Source organism: Hippopotamus amphibius, chromosome 1, assembly GCF_030028045.1.
Source record: "Hippopotamus amphibius kiboko isolate mHipAmp2 chromosome 1, mHipAmp2.hap2, whole genome shotgun sequence".
NCBI classification, from domain to species: Eukaryota; Metazoa; Chordata; class Mammalia; order Artiodactyla; family Hippopotamidae; genus Hippopotamus; species Hippopotamus amphibius.
Window position 1 is genome coordinate 220,788,212 of NC_080186.1, and position 26,314 is coordinate 220,814,525.

General features: G+C 34.5%; 1 protein-coding gene across 5 annotated transcripts in view; it reads right to left on the reverse strand.

Annotated features, from left to right (window-relative positions):
- BDP1 (B double prime 1, subunit of RNA polymerase III transcription initiation factor IIIB) overlaps positions 1 to 26,314 on the reverse strand; it is an 85,835-nt gene that overhangs the window by 37,568 nt on the left and 21,953 nt on the right. For 4 of the 5 annotated variants that reach the window (XM_057741506.1, XM_057741516.1, XM_057741489.1 and 1 more), the window contains 13 exons: positions 23,759 to 24,031; positions 22,736 to 22,883; positions 19,338 to 19,496; positions 17,212 to 17,371; positions 15,388 to 15,479; positions 14,182 to 14,377; positions 12,833 to 12,966; positions 7,873 to 9,334; positions 6,804 to 6,991; positions 6,129 to 6,351; positions 4,177 to 4,355; positions 3,244 to 3,451; positions 2,177 to 2,313 (listed from right to left, as the gene is read on the reverse strand). In XM_057741506.1, the coding sequence (XP_057597489.1) occupies positions 2,177 to 2,313; positions 3,244 to 3,451; positions 4,177 to 4,355; positions 6,129 to 6,351; positions 6,804 to 6,991; positions 7,873 to 9,334; positions 12,833 to 12,966; positions 14,182 to 14,377; positions 15,388 to 15,479; positions 17,212 to 17,371; positions 19,338 to 19,496; positions 22,736 to 22,883; positions 23,759 to 24,031 (3,559 nt within the window). The remainder of the gene's footprint in view (positions 1 to 2,176; positions 2,314 to 3,243; positions 3,452 to 4,176; positions 4,356 to 6,128; positions 6,352 to 6,803; positions 6,992 to 7,872; positions 9,335 to 12,832; positions 12,967 to 14,181; positions 14,378 to 15,387; positions 15,480 to 17,211; positions 17,372 to 19,337; positions 19,497 to 22,735; positions 22,884 to 23,758; positions 24,032 to 26,314) is intronic. The other variant, XM_057741498.1, reaches the window with a different exon arrangement.

Below are 26,314 nucleotides of genomic sequence, written 5' to 3' on the forward strand. Positions count from 1 at the left end.
CCTGTTGCTTTTGAGAAATGTCTATTAAAACCCTTTCCCTACTTAAAAAAAAAACTAATACAAATCTGGATATTTATAAAGAAAAACTGGGTATGTAAGTATGAATCATGAGTTCTCTGAAAGATGTGCATTAAAGACTAATCTTAAGTAATATTTCTAATAAATCACCCAGAAGAGAAAGTAGTTAGTTACATTTCCAAATGCTCTAATCCTGCTAAGTTCTTCCAGCAGTGAAACACCAAGGAAGTTCACAGGAAGTTCTAACAAGGTTATGATGCTGGCTAATATGTTCCGGTGTAGGCTAATGTATCTGGGAAAACATGTTATATTTAACTTCAGTATAAGTAACTTACAATCAAGTGTGATTCTACAAAGGTACTTAAGAATTAAATATATATATATAAGCTCACTGTGCTACTGGGGTTAAAAGGGGTAAGAAAGTTCCGGACATAAGAATAAGCTAACTTTAAAACTACGAAGAACATATACTCTGAAGAAAGTCTCAGTCACGATAAAGCTAAAAGCTGGAATAAAATTCATAAACAGAAAAGATTTTAAAAAGGGAGGTGGGTGGGTAATGGGTTTCCATATAGGAAATCTGAAAGTTAGATCTCGCTCCTTAAGAAATGCAAAGGCTGAACATAAAATCTCTTGAAATATGTAGTTTCTTTCAGAAAGCTCTGCCTATATAACTATAGAATCTGCTAGTCTGAAAGTTGTAAATCCTGAAAACTTAAGTGTAAAAACGAAACTGCCAATATTATCTGAGCAAGCCATTTAAATGCTCTAGGTCTATCCAGTCAACTATAAATGAAGGCATTAGGAAAAGGTGACCACAAAGATCACTAGTCTTTAAAGGCTCATTTAGAGTAAAACAAAATCCATACAATGGTCCTACATAGCCTGAGCTTCTCCCCACTCAGCCTTTACCTTTCATACATCTACTACTCTTCCTCTTTTTCCCTGTTTCACATTGGCCCCCTTTGTTGTCCCTCAAACATGCTAGACATGCTTTTGCCTGAAGTACTTTTCAGCTGCTCTTCCCTCTTCCCCTAGACATCCCTTGACTTGCTCCTTCACTTCTTTTAGATCTTCCCTCCAATGGGACCCTTGCAATGCAGCATTCTCTGATCACTGCTAATTAAAATTAAATTTAAGTTAAAGACTGGCCTTAATCTTAAAAGGAAAACAATGTGAAAAGGCTTTTCAAGACACACACATAAAAGGAAACAAAAGAAATGTCAGAAATTCATACTAAAACAGTATAAGTTTCATATAACAAATCTGCCTAAATGAAAGCAGACTGTTTAAAATTCAGCAAAATCAGTAGCATTGCTTGTTCAGACAGATGATATAACGCCCAAATTCTATTCTTACAGCTTCACAGAGAGTGAGAAAAGGATACAGAAACATCTCTTTTACATTTCCCCAAAACCAAGTTAATTCTATATAATTAAAGGAAGCTGGAATGTTCAAAGTCAATTTGTAAGTTCCCCAAAACCAAGTTAATTCTATATAATTAAAGGAAGCTGGAATGTTCAAAGTCAATTTTTCTGGAGGAAAATTAATAAATATTCACTAAAACATGATCTAGTTACAAAGATATTGTAATAAAATTAAAATTAGATGGACCATGGACTATACCCAGAAAAGGAAAGATTTTTAAATTTTCCTTACACACTAAAAGAAGAAACACACTCCAATTTAATATCATCAATAATAAAGCAGATTGCAAGTAATAAATAAAAGCAGTAGTGCTAAAATATCATCAGCCTTCTAGTGTCTCATTTAAAAGATTCTTACCATTTGGTGTGGGGCACAACTCTAAGTACAGCACATAGAACATGTTTTATAGCACTTCCTATTTATTAATTTTATCAGTAGGTTATAAATTTCTAAAAACGCAAAGAATTTAAGAACCTCTATTCTCAAAGTTTAGTTTTAAAATACGATGAGAACGCTTGCCAAACTTCTCAGAGAAATTACAAATTAAAAGAGTATGAGTCATGCAATTCTTAGAGTATTTGAAGAAGCAGATTTAAAATATTCTAGTTTCATAATTACTTTTTTCTTTCATAAAACTTACTAAGTATGAAATTACATAAAATCAATCATTCAAATATCCAAACTTTATCTTTGAAAAGTTTTATGCTTTTCTGATTAAAAGCAAACTTACCTCATCTTTTCATCTAAAACATTTATTTTGTTAGCATGAAGGTCTTGTAAAAGAACGTGACTCTGGTTTTCGTACATTCTGCCTTCTGAAACTTTGGAGGATACAACTTCCATTTCGGTTGCAATTTGAGAATTTGGCTGAAATGACAAAACTATATCAGTTTAGTTTGTTGTTGCTGTTGTTGTTTTACCAACAGAACACATCTCCTAAAATATTTCAATCATTAAGAAAGATATTTAGTTTTTTAAAATGAAGTCTCAAACTTGAGTGTGCAATGTTCATATTTTGCTGCCCAAAACAAAATTGCCTATTCACAGAGAAAGTTTCAAAGATTACTGAAGTAATATGTTCACATAATGCTTTAAAAACTACAATAACCATCTGTTGTGAACCTCCCTCCCCAAAAGTTCAATGTGTTTTTTTTTTAATCTGGGGGGAGGGTCAAATAAGGATTACAATCACTTTATTTTAAATGTAGATTTTCCCTTGGTAGAGAAAAGGACAGAAAAACAAGATCTGTTGAAATGGGCATTTAACTACTTAGATTTGTTTCTAATATCAAAAGATCCATCAATAAGAGATTGTTTAAACCGTCATTCAAAATAGCAGAATGTTACACAGCAGTTAAAAATGATGTATCTCCATATTTAATGACATGGAAAGCCAATTAATACAAGTGAAAACCCATAAGTCACAAAATAACATATATACAATTTTTTTATTACTTAAATTTATGAAGTATGCACACACGCATGCCTGGAGACATATCTGGGAAGATACGTCAGAAGGTTTTCACTGGTTACCTCAGAGTGGTGAGACTTGGGGTCGTTATTATATTATTTTGTATTGATTGAACATTTTCACAATGAATAGGTTTGTTAGGAAAAAAAAAATCTATTCTCATTAAAAAGCAAAAATCCACAACGGTAAATCTGAAACAAAACTAGATACCTTGTGTATTAAGTAGAGTAAGTATCAGATGCCTGTATTCTAAGCCAAGTCTGAGCTACCATTGATATTTTAATATGCATTCAAAGGCTTGATTTAATTACATAGGAAAAACTCACCACAGTCAGGAATTTCTTTTCAGTTTCATCTTTTTGTAGTGTCCTTTCTTCCTTAATTATTTCTTTGGCTTCACTTTTTTCTATTACTTGTCTCTGGCCAACCTTTCTTAAGTTTGGCCTGGGCCTCTGAAGTCGGCCCCTTACCGGTGGAGCAGTTTGGATAACACTTTCCTTCATTTCTTGTTCTAAAGTGTTTATGTTATGAGTCCTAGAAAAGGGAACAGGAGAAAAGAGAGAAGGCTTGGTTGTAAGAAGATGAAAACTACTGTTTTCATCAAAATATAAAATTTGAATCTAATAAACTCTCTGTAAAAATATTTGGTACACTAAAGGAAAATCAAATTACTTTCTGATTATACTTTTTTTTTTTAAAAAATAGTTTTTTCAATTCTCAAAAGGTAATGAACTTATATGAGGTACCCACAATATCTGAATTCACAGTAATAGAAAGTACAATGGTGGCTGCCAGGGACTGGAGGAAGGAGGAATGGGCAGTTATTGTTTAATGGGTACAGAGTTTCAGTTTGGGAAGAAAAATGTTCTGGAGATGAATGGTGGTGATGGTGTACAACAATGTGAATCTACTTAAGACTACTGGACTATAGACTTAAAAAATGGTTAAAATAATAAATTTTATATTCTTTGTATTTTACTACAATTTTTAAAAAGGTAATGAATACATACCTTATACACATATATTTTTAAATGCATTGCTTTGTATATAAGATCTTAAGCAGCTAACAGTAAACATAAGCAAGCATGTGTTAAAAGGTGTTGAACTCGACCTGATTTTTTGTTTCAGGCAGTCTGCCATATGAATAAAAATAAATCATGTATTCTTGATACTCACTTTCAAAATCTTAAAAAAAAAAAGAAGAAATATTTGAAAGAATTCTCCTATTTTAGATTTTAAAAAAGACTATCACTGTTTACCCCACAGAGACAACTAATTCCTTTTCCTGGGCTTGTGTAGACTGCGACTCCTCTTTAGGTTCAAAAGAACTTGAAGGTGAAAGGTCCTTTTCAGTCTGTACACATGGTAGTATCACAGCCTCCTCCTGACTGTGATCTGATTTGTCGTTTTCTCTTGATGTCATTAGGGAAGCCACATCCTAGAAGGCAGATAAAAAAAATTTCATTGAGGGTTGGTACAAGTATAGGAAAATAGGAACTTTAATAAACTGTTAGAAGAATAAATTGATACAGTCTTTGTAGACAACAGGGCAGTATCTAGCAATAATTTTAATTCTCAGCAACTCTACTTCTAGAAATATATCTTATAAAAACACTCAAATAAGTATCTAGTAAATTACATGCAAGGATATTTATTATAACAATATAATAGCCCCTCCAAAAAAAGGAAAGAAAAAGAAAAGTAAAAACAAAAAATTGGAAACAAGACAAATCAGTAGGGAACTAAATAAATTATAATTTCTTTACAATGCAACAGTAGAGAGTCATTTAAAAGAAGTTTAATTTCTATATACTGATCCAAAAAGATGTTCACAATATTGTGTTAAGTGAAAAAAATCAGAAGGCAAGCTATGATGCCATTTTTGTAAAATAATGAAAATACCCACACATTTTATTATTTATATAAATATTTATACAGAAAAGTTTGGGTACATATATTTAAAATTATTAACTTGGGAAGGAGAGATGGAACATTATAAAGGACTCTAACTTTTTAGATGATATATTTTTTAGATGATATATTTTTTCCAATTTGAAATTTTTTTAATCAGATAAAATAATCAATAAAAAGTGATTTGGGGGGGCAGGGAGGAGGGCCACGCTGTGCAGCTTGTGGAATTTTAGCTCCCCAACCAGGGACTGAATCCAGGCCCTTGGCAGTGAGAGCATAGAATCCTAACCACTGGACTGCCAGGGAATTCCGAAGGTTTATCTTTTTTAAATATAAGATTAGGAGAAAAAAGTACTGATGAACTCAGTGACAAGACAAGAACAAGGACGCAGATGCAGAGAATGGACTGGAGAACTCGAGGTTTGGGGGGGCGGGGGGTGAAGGGGAAGCTGAGGAAGCGAGAGAGTAGCACAGACATATATATACTACCAACTGTAAAATAGGTAGCCAGGGGGAAGTTGTTGTATAACAAAGGGAGTCCAACTCGAGGATGGAAGATGCCTTAGAGGACTGGGGCGGAGAGGGTGGGGGGGACTCGAGGGAGGGTGGGGGAGGAGTCGAGGGAGGGAGGGAATACGGGGATACATGTATAAAAACAGATGATCAAACGGTGTATCCCCCCAAAAATAATAAATAAATAAAATTTAAAAATTAAAAAAAAAAAGATCAGAAGGAAAAAGTACGGATGTTCAAGCACAGTAACAACAGAGCTAAGATGTAAAAGAAGAATTTTAATTCAAAAAATTACTTCCTATGTTTAGAGCACTCAACTTATGAGTGTTAATGTTTCATTTCAAGGTTTTTGATGCTGTATCACACATCTTAATCTCTTATAGACCAAGTTAATCAAGTAAATAAAATAATCTCCTTTAACTCATATCAAGCTTTTAACTTTTTATTTCACTTTCACAACAGAGTGAAATAAAGATGGACCGTCATTCTCATTTTTCCTATGAAGAAACTGGCTGCATCATTTGGCTATGGTCACATAATGAATAAAGGTCAGAACTTGAACTAGAGCCTGGGCCTTTTAAAATCCTTCCCATGACACATTTGCCCACCATCAGAGATTAAAGATTCTTACTCAAACCCCGTGAAACAATGAGGTACATTAAGTACAGTAACAATAATATCACGCAGTAAAAATTACATGAGGAAATATTTGTGAATTTTTAATTCCAAGTGTTTTACTTTAGTAATTACATTAAAACAGAAAATCTCTATCTTAAATAACACTCACATGTTGAGAAGGGAGAGTACTCGTTTGTTCACAGCTCTGCTGTATCACAACAGTTCCTGTTTTATCAGCTTCTACTTTCTTTCCAGATGCATGTTTTTCTGCTTTCGTAGTCTCTCTTTTTGAAGCTGCTCTTGCTAAGTTTGGCTTTGGTCTTTTGAATCTACTTCTCACAAAAGGTGCTGGTTTAACTTCAAATAGCTTCTGTTCTTGAGGAAGAGATTTGCTTTTGGAATAAGGATTATCAAGATTTAGGATGAAATGAAGGGGCAGTGGGAGCGGAGTCTTAGGACAACCTTAGAGACTGGCAGTAAATATTTAATTCTAATTCTTAACAGGAAAACAAATTGGACTATTTGGTAGATCCTGAAAAACACGAGTGGTACAATCCAGGTATAAGCCCAGGAATAATATCATCTTTGCACAAAGAAAATATGGGTTTGTCACACCTGTACTGACTTAAAAGTATGTGCTGCACACAATTTTGTATGTTAGTAATTCTCACAATCTACTATCAGAATGACCTCAAACCTCTCCCAGTCTTCCCCAAACAAGCTTAAAATTTTCAACACTATGCTACAGATGCTATGTCTTAAAACCACATTTAATTTAACATAATCTGCAAATATAATTTCATATGCTTTGTCTTTAAAAGCACACAGACCTATATACTTGTACCTTAAATTAGTTTCTGAAAACTGCTCTGCAACACCTGGAGATTGCATCCTCTGGTCTTCTATTTTATCAAGTTCAGAAGTCTGTGAAGAAATGGTCAAGTGACTCAACTGACTTGACACTTCCTTTTCAGAATTTCTTTTTTCTTCCACAGATGTATGCACCACGGATAATACTTCACTGCTAATGTCCTAGAAATGAATTGGCACATATACAAGATTCCTTAAGCATGCCATATATTTCAAACAGAAGCCTATATATTCTACACACTGTCTTTAAAAATGCAGAAGTTTGGGGGTTTTAAATTTTCAAATAAAATAAAATTTAATTTACAAATGCTAAAACACAGAATTCGGGAAACTCTTCTTTCTATATTGTATATTATGTTTTACAAATGCCACTACCTATCCAAAACAAAAGTTAGAAAAGTAGAAAATGTTAGAATAGACTGAACTTCAGTTAACTGGAAACTTTTAATAAAAAGAACTTTTAAAAGTGGGGTGGGGACTTCCCTGGTGGCACAGTGGTTGAGACTCTGTGCTCCCAATGCAGGGGGCCTGGGTTCGATCCCTGGTCAGGGAACTATATCCCACATGCTGCAACTAGGGAGCCCACCTGCCACAACTAAGACCCCGTGCAACCAAATAAATAAATATTTAAAAAACAAACAAGCATATTCTTTAAAAAAAAGTGGAGTGAAGTGGGGCAGGGCAGGAAATAAAGAGAAAAACTGATACAGATATGGTCAAAAGAAATAATTTCAATGTATGCTCATACTAGAGTTAGCACAAATTCAGTCCAATCTCCTATATTCTTTTTATATAAGAGTAACTTTAAACTGACACTAAGAACAGTAACTTTCCCATACTTAATTTTTTTCATTATTAAAAAAAAAAGAATATATAATTTCTTTAAGATCCTAAAACACAGAATTTAGGACTGGGAAAGACTTTATGCTTTTAGAGATTTTAAATGTTGCTGGACTTAAGGGCAATAATCCAGGACTTATTTTAATAATTTTTCTCTGAAAAAGTATTCAAAAAATATTTTTATAGGACAGAATAATACATACTTCAACATTTAGTGAAGGCACAGCGCTGCAGTCACCACTACCGCTCTGCAATGAATCTGTCTCAGTTTGTCTTGAGGTTCCAGTCTCCTCTGGTTCATTTTCCCTTAGAGAAATATCTATTTTCCCAATTTTTTCCCAATCTGCCACCTTTCCCTCAGAAGCACTGTTCTCTTCTGATCTGCTTTTCCTCAAGGAAATTTCTCTTTCAGTTTCTTTCAAATCTGCCTCTGTTTCCTCAATGGCAGTCACCTGTCCTGATACCTTTTCCATCAGGGAAATGTTTCTTTTTCCAGTATCTTCCAAATCAATCTCCCTTTCCCCTGTAGCACTGATCCCCACTAGTACCTTTTCCTTTGGGGAAATTTCTATTCCAATTTCTTTCAAATTTGTCTCCATTTCATCACCTATAGTTTTGACCTCTGAGGCCTTTTCTTGTGTAGATATGTCTCTTCTATCAGTTTCTTCTAAACCTGTCTCTACCTTCTCCACGGCATCAATCATCTCCGGTATCTTCTCCCATGGGGAAATCTCTCTTCCAATTTCTTTCAAATCTGTCTCCACTTCACCAATAGTATCAACCGTCTCTGGGGTATTTTCCTGTAGGGATATTTCTCTTCTTTCAGTCTCTTCCAAATCTGTCTCACTTTCCTCAGTGGCATCAGTCACCTCTGTTATCTCCTCACTTGGGAAAATCTCTCTTTCAGTTTCTTTCAAATCTGTCTCCATTTCCACAGTGACATCAAGCATTTCTGGGATTTTCTCCCTGGGAGAGATGTCTTTTCTTCCAGTTTCTTTCAAATCTGTCTCCATTTCCACAGTGACATCAAGCATTTCTGGGACTTTCTCCCTGGGAGAGATGTCTTTTCTTCCAGTTTCTTTCAAATCTGTCTCCATTTCCACAGTGACATCAAGCATTTCTGGGACTTTCTCCCTGGGAGAGATGTCTTTTCTTCCAGTTTCTTTCAAATCTGCCTCCATTTCCACAGTGACATTAACCATTTCTGGGATTTTCTCCCTGGGAGAGACGTCTTTTCTTTCAGTTTCTTTCAAACCTGTCTCCATTTCCACAGCAACATCAACTATTTCTGGGATTTTCTCCCTGGGAGAGATGTCTTTTCTTCCAGCTTCTTTCAAACCTGTCTCCATTTCCACAGTGACATCAATCATTTCTGGAATTTTCTCCCTGGGAGAGATGTCTCTTCTTCCAGTTTCTTTTAAATCTGACTCCATTTCCTTAGTAGTATTAGTTTCCACAGGTACCTTCTCCTTCGGTGAGGTTCCCAAGCTTGCAGTTTCTTTCAAAGCTGCTGTCATTTCCTCAGATGTAAGAATCTCCTTTGATATCTCTTCCTTTGAGAAAATCTCTCTTCTTCCAGTTCTCCTTCCTATATTTGGCCTTGGTTTCTGAAATCGAGTCTTTAGAACTTGAACTTGTTTTTTTGCTTTATTATCCTCTTGAATACTATTAAAAAAAAAAAAAAGACACACAACCAAATTTTAATTCAGACTGCCAACTGAAGATGGTTGAGAAATCACTATGGAAAAACCAGGAACTCTCAAATTTAAAAAAAACAAAACTAATGAAGCACCAGGAATCTCTGGGCAAAATTTAAAAATTAAAGGAGAGAAAAAAATTACATGCTTGAAAATTACCGTAAATTTTTTAAATAATTAAATGTATTTATTTTAGAGAGACACATACACAGAGAAATCTATCAATAAGGTCAATCAGAGTGGCAGCTAATTGGGCCTGAATCGTCATCTTTCTAATTGTCATCTACATCAACCTTGGCAAAAACTGACTGAGAAAGACTCTCCAGTGCTCTACACTGGAGTTGGACCAATCTGTGTCTGCTATTCCTACCTTTTCACCCCTACTATCCTTTATCCAGACACATGCCTTGCCATAAGAGTTAAAGAACTCACTTATATGGCCAGAACTAACCAGGATCTCAAACAGCTGGATGGAGGCAAAATCTGAAAAAGGTATAGTCTTATGACTAAGAACTATGTCTGCCCCTCCTCACTTTTTAAAAACAATTAAAAATAAGACTTCCTATATAGTCATTTCTCTAAAAGCTTGTGATTTCATGATAGAAACTGGGAATGAAAGAAAAGAGTAAATAAATAACAACATTTTGCACTGGGCACATAACAATCACTATCTAGTACAAGTACCTTCTCCAAAAAAGCAGCAGCCTGCTCTGCTTTGTGCTTAATCATAATAATAGATGGTAAAACCAATAAAAATATATAAATGAATGAAAGAGCACTTAGTGACTGATTAAGATTTTGATCTCTGAGGCTTTTTCTTGTGTAGACATTTCTCTTCTTTCAGTTCCTTCTAAATCTATCCTTATTTCCTCAGCAGCATCAATTATCTTGGTATCTTCTCCCTTAGGGAAATCTCTCTTCCAGTTTCTTTCAAACCTGCCTCCACTTCACCTACATTACTGACCTCCTCTGGGGCATTTTCCTGTAGGGACATTTCTTTCAGTCCCTAGATTTTTTCATCAGTGTTAGGCTGAATAAGTGTATACACATAACAGCTTTAAAAAAAATTAAAAACTCTGCTATTGCTTATTTGAAATTGTCTAGGTCTTTATCCTTCTTCATTGAAACAACTGTTTTTTATAATGCAAATTTTGATAACACAAGGGCAGTCTTTAAAAACCAGACTGCTTTTCAAATTGTGCTTGTTTATATAACTGAGGTGTTTCATACTGATCATTAACTTTAGCAACTGATGACATTCAATGCAAAATTAATACCAAATGATAAAGGAAATTTAATGTGGTTAGTGCTGATAAACTGCCTTCATAGAGTCAAACTTCAAATACCAGCATATTCTTTTTTTTTTTTCTTGGCCACACTGCATGGCACGCAGGATCTTAGTTCCCTGACCAGGGACCAAACTGGCACCCCCTGCAGTGGAAGTGCTGAGGGAATTCCACCAGGGAATTCTCAAATACCAGGATATTCTTAAAACAAATAAATGCTTTAAGCAAAGGCTTTATTCATAATTTTGTTACTTCAATATCAATTCAGATTTTAAAATACAAATATGCAATATTACGATTATGTTCTATGTGTTTAGATTGTCTCTAAGTAATAAGAGGATCTTTTGATAAAAAACATCACACTACTTGGACTTCATGAACAATCACTCAACAAATAGTTCTAAGCATGTATTACATGCCAGGAAGGCATGTGCTATGAACTGGGACTACAATGGTAAACAAGGCAGACCTTCTATCATAGAGCTCATATCAGCTGCATAATTAACTGAAAGGCAGTGTCTGAGATTGGAAATCAGATATGCAATTGAACTAGATTATTTCTCAATTTAAAACATACAGGGAATCCACAACTCTCTCCTCAGGTCACATAATTTAAAGAGAAAAGTAAAGAAAAAAAGACCATAACTGGAGAAGGTAAGAGAAGGAATGGACACAAAATATAAATCTGTTCCAGGGTCCACAGATGTGTTTTTCTAAAATACAGTTTAAGAACCTAGAAAATATTTATAAACTTTCATAACTCACCAATAACTCACCAATCATGACACAAACCTCAAAATAGTTATATTAAGTAGGATGCAAAATCAGCCCAGAAGAGCATGTTTCTAAAACATATTTGCTAACCTATCAGATCAAGTAGAATTTTTAATGCAGTCTTCATTTCAGTCTCTTTCTCTATTATCTCTTTCTCTTACATAGCATCTTGAACAGTTCAAAGTGTTTGAGAGTGGAGAGGAGGGAAACTGCCTATTGGATATAAATAGGCATATGATTTGATAAAACACAGAACCTTAGAATTGTTTTTACGAATACTGGAGATTCAAAGGCCAGAAAGGCCACTCACTGCCTTTGGAGAGGAAAGTTGTTGATATCAGACTTGATATTAGTTCTGAACAATATCCACCAGGGTTCTAAAACCCAAAGGCCACTCAGGGAAAACTCAGTTTTCTCCTGAGCCACATGAAAGTGGAGTCTGGTTTAAACTGAAAAAAATAAATAAATAAAATATCAGAACTGTCAGATATCTATAATTAATCTTTGTATCAGAGATATGTAACAAGTAATGCAGTTGTACAGGCTTCTACCCAGAGTTTCTGTGGCAAAGCAGTAAAACAGGCTGGGGGTGTAGGAAGTGGGTATACAGAGGAGAGTAAGAAGCAAAGGAATAGAGAAAGAAGAGAGGAATAAAGGAATTTTTCTGTCTTCTAATAAAGATCTTTCAAGTAGTTCAGGAACCTGGTTTTCACTCTCAGGTTAGATAGTATTTAAACAGGCTCACACAGCTATAATAAAGAATACAGTAGGCCAGACTTTAAATGTAAAGATTGGTAAAATATGAATAATTGTTGAAACTAGATAGTAGGTACATGGGAGTCTGTTATTCTGTTCTCACTAGTTTTGTGCATTGAACATTCCCAAAAGGAAAAAAGTTTTTATAACATACCAATAATTCCATTGATCTGGTCTGGTATCCTCCAGAGTGGAAATAATACATACAGACAGCTCTGGCTGTGAGAAGTATGGATTTCTATATGTGAGTTTTACATAAAATTTATGTAAACCTTAAATAAAGGTAAATATGTGATCAATCTAATCCCAAAGAAACAAATATTAAGAAAGTAAGTAGCATTTTCACATTTGGATATAGACATGTAATTTAATATGCATGTAAAGTGATAATACTATCCATGTGAATTCAAGGTCTAATTTGCACTGCATACATCAATTCATCAAAATACCAATAAGTGAGACATCAACATGAAGGCAATGACATATAAACTATAAACTGCCTTGAAAGGTGAATGTATACTTGTAAATATTATATCATTTGATATACAGATAACAAAGCAGTCTGATTTGCTACTGTTTTCATAAAATGATTAACAATGTCTAAAACTTCACATACAATTCAAATATATCATCAATAAGATGATGCTTACCTTAGACATTCATTAAGAGCCTTGAGCTCATCTGACTGCACATTTTGAAAAGAAGTATCTTCTTTTTCAGATTGTGATGTGATGTCTTCACACTCAAAATGTTTACATGACTGATCTTCTATTTGTTCAGGAGTCTTAACAACAAACACAGATTTTTAAAAGTTTTAGGTCTCACAATGAAACACCCATTTATAAAAGACTTCACTGAAAATTATGTACAATTTGACTACAAGGAAAATGGTAAACATTTCAAAATTATAAACTGATATTCAAAGGGCACTTTTTTTGGGCTGTACTGCACGGGCTTGCAACATCTCACCCAGGGACCCTGCAGTGGAAGCAGAAGCGCGGAGTCCTAACCACTGGACTGCCAGAGAATTTGCTAAGGGGCACTTTTTAATGTTTTTTCTTTAGATATAGAAAATTTCATAAGCCACACTTTTTACCTCATCTCAAAGCCCCTATTCTTTTCCTCCCAATCAGAAAGCAAGTAATTGCTTCAGCCTCATCTGTTAAAATTATCCCTTGGGCAAGAATAAAGATGCATATGTAGAGAATGGACTTGAGGACACAGGGTGGGGGATGAAGGGGAAGCGGGGATGATGTGAGAGAGTAGGATTGACACATACACACTACCAAATGTAAAATAGATAGCTAGTGGGAAATTGCTGCATAACATAGGGAGATCAACTCGATGATGGGTGATGACTTAGAAGGATGGGATAGCGAGGGTGGGAAGGAGTCATGGACGGAGGGGATACGGGGATTCACTTTGTTGTACAGCAGAAACTGGCACAACAGTGTAAAGCAATTATACTTCAATAAAAAGCTTAAAAAAATTATCCCTTGGGGTCTTTCTAAATCTTTTTGATTATTATAATCATATTATAGGCCTTGGGAATTATAACAAAAGAAATTCAAATCTCAAATTATGCCAACTCTTATCACAAAATCCAGTTACTATGCAAATAATCTAAAATTTATAATCTTTGCTGTTAGAATATTTTAGTAGGGAGCTTTTAACATTTTATTTTGTTTAAGTCAGTGTTAAAATTCATATACGTAGCTATTTTTCAAAAGGGAAGTATAATTCAAACACCTGCTGAGTGATAGGGGAAGGCAAGTTCAAACATGAGTAAGGTGAAAGCAGATGGTTCATCATACAAATGCTTAAAACCCACAGAGCAGAGAGCTAAGTGCCTTCACAATTACCAAAGCTGCTGGCTTTGATATGTGACCATCAAATTTAAAAATTAGTGTACATAATTGTGTAGTACTGCTGTTTAAAAGAGGGGATGAAAGGAGGCTTACGTATTTAATAAAAAACTGGAAAGCATCAGAGTACTTACATCTCTATCAATACAGGATTCATTTTCATTCTTTTCTACACTGGCCCCAGTTTTTTCCTGTGATGTAAGAGCTTCTTTTCTTCCAGCAGCTTTACCTACATTTGGCTTTGGCCTTTGCAATAGGCCCCTCATTAGTCGTGCGGGTCTGAAAGCCTTTGGTTGATCATCTTCCTGCAGACAAATTTTTTCACTCAAACTAGAGTAATTACAAAGGAATAAAATCAATGGTTATTCTGAAGTCACATGATTACTTGTATATTACATACATGCTTATTTTCAGTATTCCCTTCTCCCAGGTATAAATAAATAAAGCATTTGGAATACAAAATAATAGAACTTGAAACTTTTAGAACCTGAAAACTTTTTAGAACTTTTCTAAAACACTATTTTTGTTAGCTGATAAACACTTCAATATAATAATTCACAAGTGTCCTTAAGAACACCCTCAAAAGATACACATACCTCTGTAGCTTAACTCTCTAAACAGTCATAGTCCTAGAAGAATGACTATAATAAAGCATTTTAAAGTCAAATTTTCATCACAAAATTAGAAAAACCTATACCTGACAAGCATGGAATACTATTTCCCACTCAGGACACCACTGTGTAACATACACTTCCAGGGCACTGGACACAGATTATGACATAAGCATACAGTCCAGAATCGACTGGTTCAGATTTATATTGGAGCAAGGCCTATTCTAGATCTCCACTCCAAGTTAAATATTCACTTTTTTTTTTTTGGCCACACCTTGCAGCATGCAGAATCTTCTCAGTTTCCCGACCAGAGATCGAACCCGTGCCCCTTGAAGTGGAAGCACAGAGCCCTAAGCACTGGATCGCCAAGGAATTCCCCTAAATAGTCCCTTTTGAAACCCCTTGCTATAAATAAAATTATCCAGAAACATATATCATAACCATTAATTTATCTAACAAGACTTTGTTAAAATCTTGTTAGTAACTTGAGGGAGAAAAATAATTGCTAACCAGCTGAACCATATCATAATTTATTTCTACAAAACCAAGCATAAAGAGCATTATTAAAATGTTTCAGCAATCCCTATAGTTAAAAATGGACTTGAGAAAAAAAAAATGGACTTGAGGTACACTAGCTGAAAATAAAATTCAGACATTATCAGGTAGAAAACAAGTCATTACAATCATTCCTAAGAGTTACTATTTTTATTCTATTTCCTAAATACTTACTTGGATACAGTGTCAGCTTCTAGGTTCTTTTTCTCTGTATTCTCCATTCCAGAAATACTAAGTGTATTCATTTTCTCCTTTTCCATGTGATTCTACGAATTTAATTTTTTATGTTTAATCTACTTAACATAAAAAGTTCAAACTTTGTAATAAATAAATAAATGGAAATTAAAACAATAAAATTTCACTTTCTGTACTCTTAAAGTCATAAACGCAGGTGAGAATATTTTAAACATATAATCTCATACATTACTGACAGAAGCACAAATTGGTATATCCTTTCTGGAAAGTCTTTTGCCAATATGAATCAAGAGCTTTACTAATGTTCATATTCTTTGACCCAATAATATCAATTCTCAGACTCTAAGAAAATTTTTAGACAAAGATTTAAGTACAAGGATGTTAACTGGAACATTATGCAAAACAGCAAACACTGTAAACTGACAAAATATCCAATAATGAATAAACGGTTAAATAAATTCAGTTATACCCATTGACAGAATATTATGAAGTCACTAAAAAGCATGTTTTCAAAAGATATTTAATGATATGGAAAAATATTTATGAAATGTTAAAATGCCAAAGAAGCATAGAAAACTGAATTAATACTACTACTTAACTTTATAAAAGAAAAGCTGCAAGGATATATAAAAGGTGGCTGCATGTGGATAATAAAATTAACTTTTCTTGGGACTTCCCTAGAGGTCCAATATTTAAGAATGGGGCACAAGTTCAATCCCTGGTCAAGGAACCAAGATCCCACATGCCACACTACACAGCCCAAAAAAATACATAAATTTTTGCTTTAATTTTTACATGAATCTGTATTTTCCCAATTTTCTGGAATTTATAAAAATCTTATTATAATAATATATCTATATTATAAAAGATAAGATAAAAAAGACTTCACATAAGAAAAAAGCAGACTAAAATTTTAAATTATTTTAGCAAAAATAAAACATTTTTAGTAATATAATGCTGCTAAGGATATAAGGAAACAGGAACATTCATTTAATACTTATAGCAATGTAAACAGATTTTTTTTTTTTGTAGGATCTTAGTTCCCCAACCAGGGGTTGAACCTGGGCCCAGGCAGTGAAACTGCAGAGTCCTAACCACTGGACCGCCAAGGAATTCCCAAGATTCTTTTTTTTTGACTGTCAGTTTGACAATGAATAACAAGAACCAAAAAAAATATTTAAAATACGTTGGCCCATTAATCCCACCACCTCTGGAAATTTATTCTTTGCCTATATTTACAAAATTGCTTTTACCAACAAGGGTTGAAAAATGGAAACAAGCTAAACATTAGAGAAATGGGTAGGTAAATTAATAATGTTACCTTGATGCAGCCATTAAAAAGATCAATTAACCCCAAGAAAGTGTAAATGAACAGTTTCAGAGAAAAAAGTTTCAAATGTTATATATGTTATGACTAAGAACTACAGAAATGTTTACTTACATAAAAAGAGAAATAAAGTTTATATAGGACAAATAGAGGAATATATCTGAGTTTAGATAAGAGGGTGTGGATAAAATTTTATTATAGCTGGTTCAAAAAATATTTTGAAAAAAAATTTTATATAAGTAAACAAAAGACAGATTTGTCACTACTAAGGATGTTCGAAATCATGTATCTTACATTCTAAAGAAAACGTATAAACACAAACCATTAAGACAAATTTAATATTAATGTGTGAAGTTCTTATATCTTGGCTTTACTATCAACAGCATTACTTTGTAATTACAAGTTGAACATCTTTATTCTCAACTATTTAGAAAAAAAACATAATTTTAACTTCCAGTAAGTCTCTTACTCCTTACCTTTTCAACTGAAGTTTCTGTATGTAAACTCTTCTTCTCTGCATCTGTTTTACCTTGTGAAAGAACTGATTTCTTCCCAACTGCCCTTGATAAATTGGGTTTGGGTCTCTGGAGTCGTCCTCTTGTCATGGGTTTAATATTTTCTGTTTGATCAGTTTCCCTAGAAAATTAACATTATTTAAATTGTAGCAACATGCAAGAATATTCAAAAGAAATTCTGAAAAATTCTTTAAAAATCCATTCAGGGACTTCCTTGGTGGTGCAGTGGTTAAAAATCCACCTGACAGTGCAGGGGACACGGGTTTGATCCTTGGTCTGGGAAGATCCTACATGCCGTGGAGCAACTAAGCCTGTGGTCACAATTACTGAGTCTGTGCTCTACAGCCCTGCCCCAGGAAGATACCACATGCTGCGGAGCAACTAAGCCTGTGCACCACAACTATTGAGCCTGTGCACTAGAGCCCGAAAGCCACAACTATTGAGCCCATGTGTCACAATTACTGAAGCCTGTGCACCACAACAAGAGAAGACACAATGAAGAGCCCACGCACCACAATGAAGAGTAGCGCCCACTCGCCGCAACTAGAGAAAGCCAGTGTGTAGCAACAAAGACCCAATGCAGCCAATAAATTAATTAATTTTAAAAAATCCATTCAGAGCTAGAAAAGAACTCCTTTAAGCTTACTTACAATAAGAGTAGCAAAGAAAACTTAACAAGAAGAGCAATGAAGGGTAACTAATTTGTTTTATCAGATGTTAAAAATATATACTCAACACCAATAATTAAAAGACTGTGGTACTAACACATGAATAACAGATATATGAAACAAAAGAAAACTGAGATGATGACTTGAAAATGCATATGATTTTAATACAATAGAGTTAGCATTTCAAAATAGTGAGAATAAGATGAACACAAAAATAACATATTTTTTTAAATAAATATTAAATTAAATTAATGATGATGGGAAACCTGGTAATATTGGGGAATAAAATAAAATTAGCTCTTTTCCTTGCACTGGACTCACAATATATTCCAAATGGATCAAAGATTTAATTGAAATCATAGAATTCATGAATGAATTCTTTTATAACTTTGAAGTGGGGCAAGCCTTTCTAAAACTTGATTAAAAGATCAGGAGCCATAAAAGAAAAAAAAAAGAGAGAGAGAGAAATTTGACAACATAAAAATCAAAAACTTTTACATGGCCAAAACATACGTCAAACCAAACTACAAACCAAGAAAGCATGTTTTACAACTCATATTACAAGGCTAATGTCCCTAAAATGTAAAGAGCTCCTACAAAATAATACCAATAACTCATTAGAAAACTGGACAAAGGATATGAACTCACAAAAATAAAAGTTAAAAAAAAGCTTTAGGGACTTCCTAGGTGGTGCAGTGGTTAAGAATCTGCCTGCCAATGCAGGGGACACGGGTTCAATCCCTGTCCCAAGAAGATGCCACATGCCACGCAGCAACTAAGCCTGTGCACCACAACTATTGAGCCTGCGCTCTAGAGCCTGTGAGCCACAACTACTGAGCCCATGTGCCACAACTACTGAAGCCCACGCACCTAGAGCCTATGCTCCACAAGAGAAGCCACCACAATGAGGAGGCTGCACACCACAATGAAGAGTAGCCCCTGCTCACTGCAACTAGAGAAAGCCTGTGAGCAGCAACGAAGACCCAACACAGCCAATAAATAAAATATTAATTAATTTTAAAAAAAGACAATCTTTCTATAATGAAATATAAAGTGAAAACCTTGATGTCACTAAGACCACAGTACAATTACATATTAAATGGCTATAGTCCCCTCCTAATCCCTAAAGGAAGCAACATTATTATCATTTTTTTTAAATGACGATAAATTATCAAAACAAATTATTTATTTACTTATTTGGTTGTACTGAGTCTTAGCTGCAGTACACAAGATCTTCATTGCCATGCGCGGGATCTTCATTGAGGCATGTGGGATCTAGTTCCCTAACCAGGGATCAAACCAGGGCCCCCTGCTTGGGAGCGCAGAGTCTTAATTAACCACTGGACCACCAGGGAAGTCCCGATAAATTATCGAAATTTTGAAAATAAGTTTTAAAATCCTACCATGTAAAATACTTACAGTGATTTATTTTTTTGGTCAACATTTCTTTCTTCTGTACAACTACTCTCAGCATTATTCACCTCACACAATGCTCTAATTCCACCTTCTGATGAAGGCAAATCTGAAGTACTTGATTCTGAAGTCTCAGTTGCTACTGATACGGCATCTTGTTGACCACTAAAGAAAAGAAAACATACCAGGGGAAAAGAACTCTTAGTAATACACATCTTATACTAATTATTTAAAAGATTTTTTAAAATACACAAAGCCAAAACTTTAGAAGATGATCCTTCATATCACAGAATAATCAAAATGGATATTTTGGTTTCTCTATGAACCTTCTCCCACCATGTTATTAAAACACTATACCTTAGGAATAGTAACAGCCACAAATGAACGGGGAAAGTGCTTAAGAAGTCACAAAATGAAAAACTCTTAACTACATGGAGTTCACAAATTAAATGTATGTGTAGAATCATAGTATCTATCTGTCAATTAAACTTTTTATCGGCAGTCTGTGCTTTGCACAGTACTGTGTAACCCAGGAGTCACAGATATTAAGGACATGGTTCCAACATGCACAAGCTGCGGTTAACACTATACCATGCAAGGATAGGACGGCTGTATTATGAAATGCTTCAACTAACAACAATATAAATGATGATCATGTACTAACCAGCATTCAGTTTCAACACAAATTCACACTTAGCCATGCTTTGTTTTCTGCTCTTTTTTTCTGCTGGGTGTTTGTCTTTTCCCAGCACTCTTTACATATTCTTTTTTGGTTAGATATCACATATAAAACCTCCCAATCAGTAGCATGCTTTTACTTTCTTCATGGAGCCTTTTCTCAACAGAAGTATTTAATTTTACTGAAGTTGAATTTATCAATTTTATCCTTTAAAGTTTGTAATTTGTATATCTTAAGAAATCCCTGATATCACAAAGATATTTTTCTACATTTTCTCCTAAAAGTTTTAAAGATCTGCTTTATATATATAGTCTTTAATCTATGAGGAAGTTAGTATATGGGGTATAACAGGGATCTACTGTTATCTTTTTCATATCTAAGCATGATTAAATGAATGGTTAATTCAGTCTTTACTGACTAATTTCTTTTTTTATAAATTTATTTATTTATTTATTTATTTATTGGCTGCATTGGGTCTTTGACACTGCACATAGGCTTTCTCTAGTTGCAGCAAGCGGGGGCTACTTTTCATTGTGGTGTGTGGGCTCCTCATTGTGGTGGCTTCTCTTGTTGCGCAGCACAGGCTCTAGGTGTGTGGGCTTCAGCAGTTGCAGCACGTGGGCTCAATAGTTGTGGCTCACGGGCCCTAGAGCACAGGCTCAACAGTTGTGGCACACGGGCTTAGTTGCTCTGTGGCATGTGGTATCTTTCTGGGGCAGGGATTGAACCCGTGTCCCCTGCATTGGCAGGTAGATTCTTAACCACTGAGCCACCTAGGAAGTCCCTACCCACTAATTTCTAATGCTGCCTCTGCCATATAGCAGATTCCTAAATTTCTCTTCCTAGATTCTATATCCAGTTCCTCTCATTCAATTTGTTTGTCCTTTTCCAGTACCACACTGTTTAATTACTCTAGCTTTAGAATAATTTTTTTTTAACAGTAACTTTTTTTTTTTCAGCTGTTTGTGGGATCTTAGTTCTCTGACTGGAGATTGAACCTGGGCCCACTGCATTAAAGGTAACTCCTTAAAGAATAAAACTCCTAAAGAAAAACATAGAGGGGAGGCTTATAACATTGGTATTGGCAATGATTTCTCGGACATGACACAAAAGGCACAGGCAAGAAAAGCAAAAATAGACAAATGGGACTATATCAAACTAAAAACCTTCTGTACAGCAAAGGAAAAAGTCAAGAGTCAAAAGGCAACTTATGGAATGGGAGAAAAGATTTGTAAGCCGTATACTGGATAAGGGCTTAATATCCAAAATATAAAAGGAACTCCTACAACTCAGTAAGAGAAAAACAAATAACTCAAAAATCTGGAAAAGGGGAACTTCCCTGGTGGTCCAGTGGTTAAGACTCCACACTTCCACTGCAGGGAGCACAGGTTCAATCCCTGGTTGGGGAACTAAGATTCAGCATGCCACACAGTATGGCCAAAAAATAAAATTAAATTAACATTTTTTAAAAACTGGAAAAGGAACTGAACAGACATTTCTCCACAGAAGACATACAAATGGCCAACAACCAACATTTAAAGATGCTCAACATCACGATCATCAGGGAAATGCAAATCAAAACACCTCACATCTGTTAGGAGCTGTTATATATAATGAATTAAAAATATATATTAAGTATAAGAGATATATTAATTTTTTTTAAAACAGAAAATAATAAATGCTGACAAGAATGTGGAAAAACTGGAATCCTTATGAACTGTGGGTGGGAATGTAAAATGCAGCCATGATGAAAAACAGTATGGAGGCACCCCCCAAAATTTAAAACAGAATTATCATATGATCCAGCAATTCCCCTTCTGGGTATTTATCTAGAAGAACCGAAAACAGGATCTCAAAGAAATAACTTCACGTCCATGTTCACTGCAGCATTATTCATAATAGTCAAGAGATGGAAACAACCTAAATGAGCATTGACAGATAAATGAGTAAAGAAAATGTGACATATACATACAATGGAATGTTATTCGACCATAAAAACAGAAATTCTGTCATGTGCTACAACATGGATGAACCTTGAAAACATTACAATAGGTGAAACAAGCCACTCATAGAAGGTCAAATATTATATGATTTCCCTTATATGAAGTATCTAAAGTAACCAAACTCACAAAAACAGAAAGGAGAATGGTGGTTACCAGGGGCTGGGGTAAGGAGGAAATAAAGAGTTATTGTTCAATAGATATAGTCTCAGTCATGCCAGATGAAAATGTTCTAGAGATCCACTGTACAACACTATGTTCATAATTAACAACACTATACATTTTAAAAACTCATTAGAAAAGTAGATCTCACGTTATGTATTTTTTTACCATAAGTAAAAACAAACAAAAAACAGAAACAAAAAACCTCAGCAGGATACATCACATTCAAATTGCTGAAAACCAAAAATCAAGAGAAAATCTTTACAGAAAATGATAAACCCATGCAAACATTAACCACAAGAAAGCTGTAGTGGCATAGCATCATATGAACAAAGAGCAATACCAGAATGATATCAACGAATGATAAACGGGTGATTTCACCAAGAAGGTACAATAATCCTAGATATGTACGCACCTAACAAAGAAGCTTCAAAAGACATGAAGAAAAACAAATAGAACTGGAAAAAGAAATAGGCAAATTCACAATTACAGGTAGATTTCTCACTCCTCCTTTAGTAACTGATAGAAGAGGTAGAAAAAGTGAGTAAAGATACAGAAAATACCTTGATGAAAGAATAGGGTCAGTTCCTTTCTCCACCTTTTCACTAGAGGATAAACCCACAATGTCTTCTGTGTTCTGTACACAGGGAAGCTCTTGTTCCTTATTGCCTTCATCTTCATTTATCTCAGGACCTAAAGGCAGGCATTTATCTATTAATACAAAATGCATATTATTATAAAGAATATGGCAAAAACATATATTTAAAGTACAAAGGAATTTACATATAACACTGTACTGTAATGATTAACAAACTGCCCCAAAGTCCAATTTCTTAATAGTTGAGCTATTCTGCTTTATATGTTATGTCTTTAACAGTAAGCCACAAAAAAGCATAATATTATGATGCCTAGAAATCGCACTATGTTACCTATCACGATTCACTTATTAAAATCTTATTAGTGAAGCTGAACCACATAAAATTTAAATTCTACAGAAAAGTTGTTCTGGTCTGCTACTATCTTTTTATCCTCTCCTCACTTGGTTATCTGCTTTAAGTTATCTATATATGAACTCTCAAAGAAAGAGACCGAGACTTCCCTAAACTCTTAGCTCTCATTTCCTAGTAACTTATAAGTATCAAAATGTATGCATTCTATGGAGTTCAAAAAAAGAAAAATGAGAGGAATACTTATTCTAGTACATTTTATACAAATTAAACAACTTATTTTGGGTTCACAGAGGTGCTCTGTAGAGGCAGAACATGAAAACCTACGATTTATTAACAGACACAATACATATTTAACTATATACATGTGACTTGGAATCATTGTTAATGTGAGTACATAGGAAGTAACACATCTCAGAAACAAATTTTAGGGAAAAATTTCCCCATTTCACTTATTTTTAACAATAAACTTTTTTTTCTCTAAATTAAAAGGGTTTAACAGTACCGTGTATATAGAAGCAATTAATAAGCACTATTAGTTGACACTATCCAGAAGGAAAACAGTTAAGTTATACATCATATTAGTGTACATGTCTTCACAAGTAATACAGGGGCTATTAAAATATATAATAAACTTACTTTTGTGTTTTTCTCCTTTAGAAGAACCTGGCTGAACAGTGGCATTTTCTGAAAGATTTACTTCTTGTTCACCACCTTTATCCTGATTCTTTCTTCTTTTTTTTTGATTTATGTCTTGTTCTAATGCATTCTGTTCTGAATCCTGTCCTGATAAAATCAGAGACTGTTCTTCAACTGTCTGAGCATCCTTTTGAGATCCTTCTGTGTCTGAAATTTTAGGGCTCACAGATTCATCTGGGTCATCATCAACTCTTTCACTGGCAACTTTTTTCACTGAAAGTAAGAGAAATTGTTATAAATATAAAAACAACCTACAAAAAAATTCTTAAAGGTGGAGAAGATAAATACTTAAAGATGTCTGAGCAAAAATTTGAAGACAACCTAAACTGTCCAACAGAGAGTGACTAAATAAGTCATAATACATTTATGCTATAGAAATGCAGGCAGCAAATAATAATGAGGTAGGTTTACAGGTAGTAATGTACAAGATTTCAAAAAATATTGCTGCATGAAAAAAATCAAGTTGCAGAACAATATACATGTATCATCTCACTTCTAAGAAAAACAATTACATATACTCTAAGATATATACACATATATAGGCATAGAAAAGACTTTACTTAAAAAAAAAAAAGAGTTTACTAATAATTATCCCTAAGAAAGCTGAAGAATTTGATTTGAGGGCAAGGTATGAGAGAGAGTTCAAGAATTTTATTTTCTGTATCCTTTGTTTTTCAATGAACAACCTTATTAACAAATATTTTTAAACAATTTCTAGCGCCTTTCTTTGAAGGTATATTAATAGTTAACTGTATCAAATAATGAAAATAATGAATTACATTTTTAAAAAACAAAAATAATAAAATACAATGTCATTTACTTTTATCCAAAAAAAAGTCAAAATAAGATTTTTAAACCAAGAAAATATGCTGGATTTCTTTTTTTTTTTTTAATATTTATTTATTTATTTGGTTGCACCAGATCTTAGTTGCGGCAGGTGGGATCCTTAGCTGTGGCATGTGAATTCTTAGTTGTGGCATGCATAGTTCCCTGACCAGGGATCAAACCCGGGCCCCCTGTGTTGGGAGTGTGGAGTCTTAGCCACTGTGCCACCAGGGAAGCCCCTGGATTTATTCTTTATCAGAATAATAATGAAGTTTTTAAGTCTGATACTTGTAACAAAGTACCTGAAAAGTTCCCACATTAAATAAGATACAGTGAGTTACTTATGGTATCAACCATAACATAGTAATCACAAGATTATTGAAAGGTTAATATATCTATTTTAATTTCCCAGGGTTATGTAAGTAAAAAATTAACTAGAGAATGAAATAGACATATCTTAAAAAATAAATAAATAACTTTGCAGTCATCAATACTACTTTTAAAAAATAGGGGCACTATGCTCTAGAAAAAGAAGTTGTATATTGACTCTGTGCAGAAGAGTCAACAAAGCAGGCCTCACTGCTCTCCTTTGAGAGGCCTGCTTAAAAGGTTGGCCCTTGGGCTGTGTCTGGAAACTTGGGTTTGGGGAGAGTTCCCACCAGCCTAACTGACAAAAGTGGCGTGCCGTACCTAAACTGTTTAAACGAACGATGTGGTTTATGCTAAACAACTGCTTTCCTTCTGGGAGTTTTCAATTCTGGTACATACCAGGAAGAAAGTGTCTAGGTGACCAACCTCTAATAAAAACCTCAGGTGTTAACATTCTAACAAGCTTCCTTGGTAGACAGCTTTTTACATAGCTCATTCCTGCTTGTCGGGGAATTAAGCACACCCTGTGTGACTCTACTGGGCGAGGACTTTCGGATGCTTGCAACTGTTTCCCCTAGACTTTGATCTATGTGTCTTTTCCCTTTGCCAATTTTGCTCTGTATCTTTTCATTGCAATAAATCTCAGTTATTTGTACAAGTATATGCTGAATCCTGTGAGTCCTAGCAAATAATTGAACCTGGGGGTACCCTTGGGGTCCCCCAACACAGGCTCTCACAGTCCTAGGCTGAGTCCTGCCTCTGCCACTACTAACACTGTGAGACCTCAGGAAAAGAATAACTCAGGACCTCTGAGGATATTTCTGGGTTTTAAAAGGAAAGGAGCTGGGATGTAACTAACACATAAGGTTCCCTGTAGTTCAAAGATTCCTTAAATTATGTGATTGTAGCTAAACACTGTCCTCAGATCAGAATTCAAATAGTTAGGAAAACCCTCAGAAATAAGCTGTGATCAAACAATACTATTTAGTCACAAGCCCGAGTTATTATTAGGGTTCCATCTTTTTTATATTAGACTTTTGTGCCAGATTTGTTATACAGAGAAAGATGACAGTAAGTAACCAAACATGACACCCCTAAGTTCTAATGCTCCTTTATTAGCCACAACTATGCCCTAGATGCAAGAAAGATGTCAAATAGCTGAGCCATGCCAATTATAAAATTTAAAAGGGAGCTGCTGCTTGTGGCCAAACAACTAGAAGATAGAAGAAAAATCCACTTCCTCCAATCAGGTGTCCTCCTGATCTCAACTACCTAAACTACATATGAACGCCCTAAGACTTG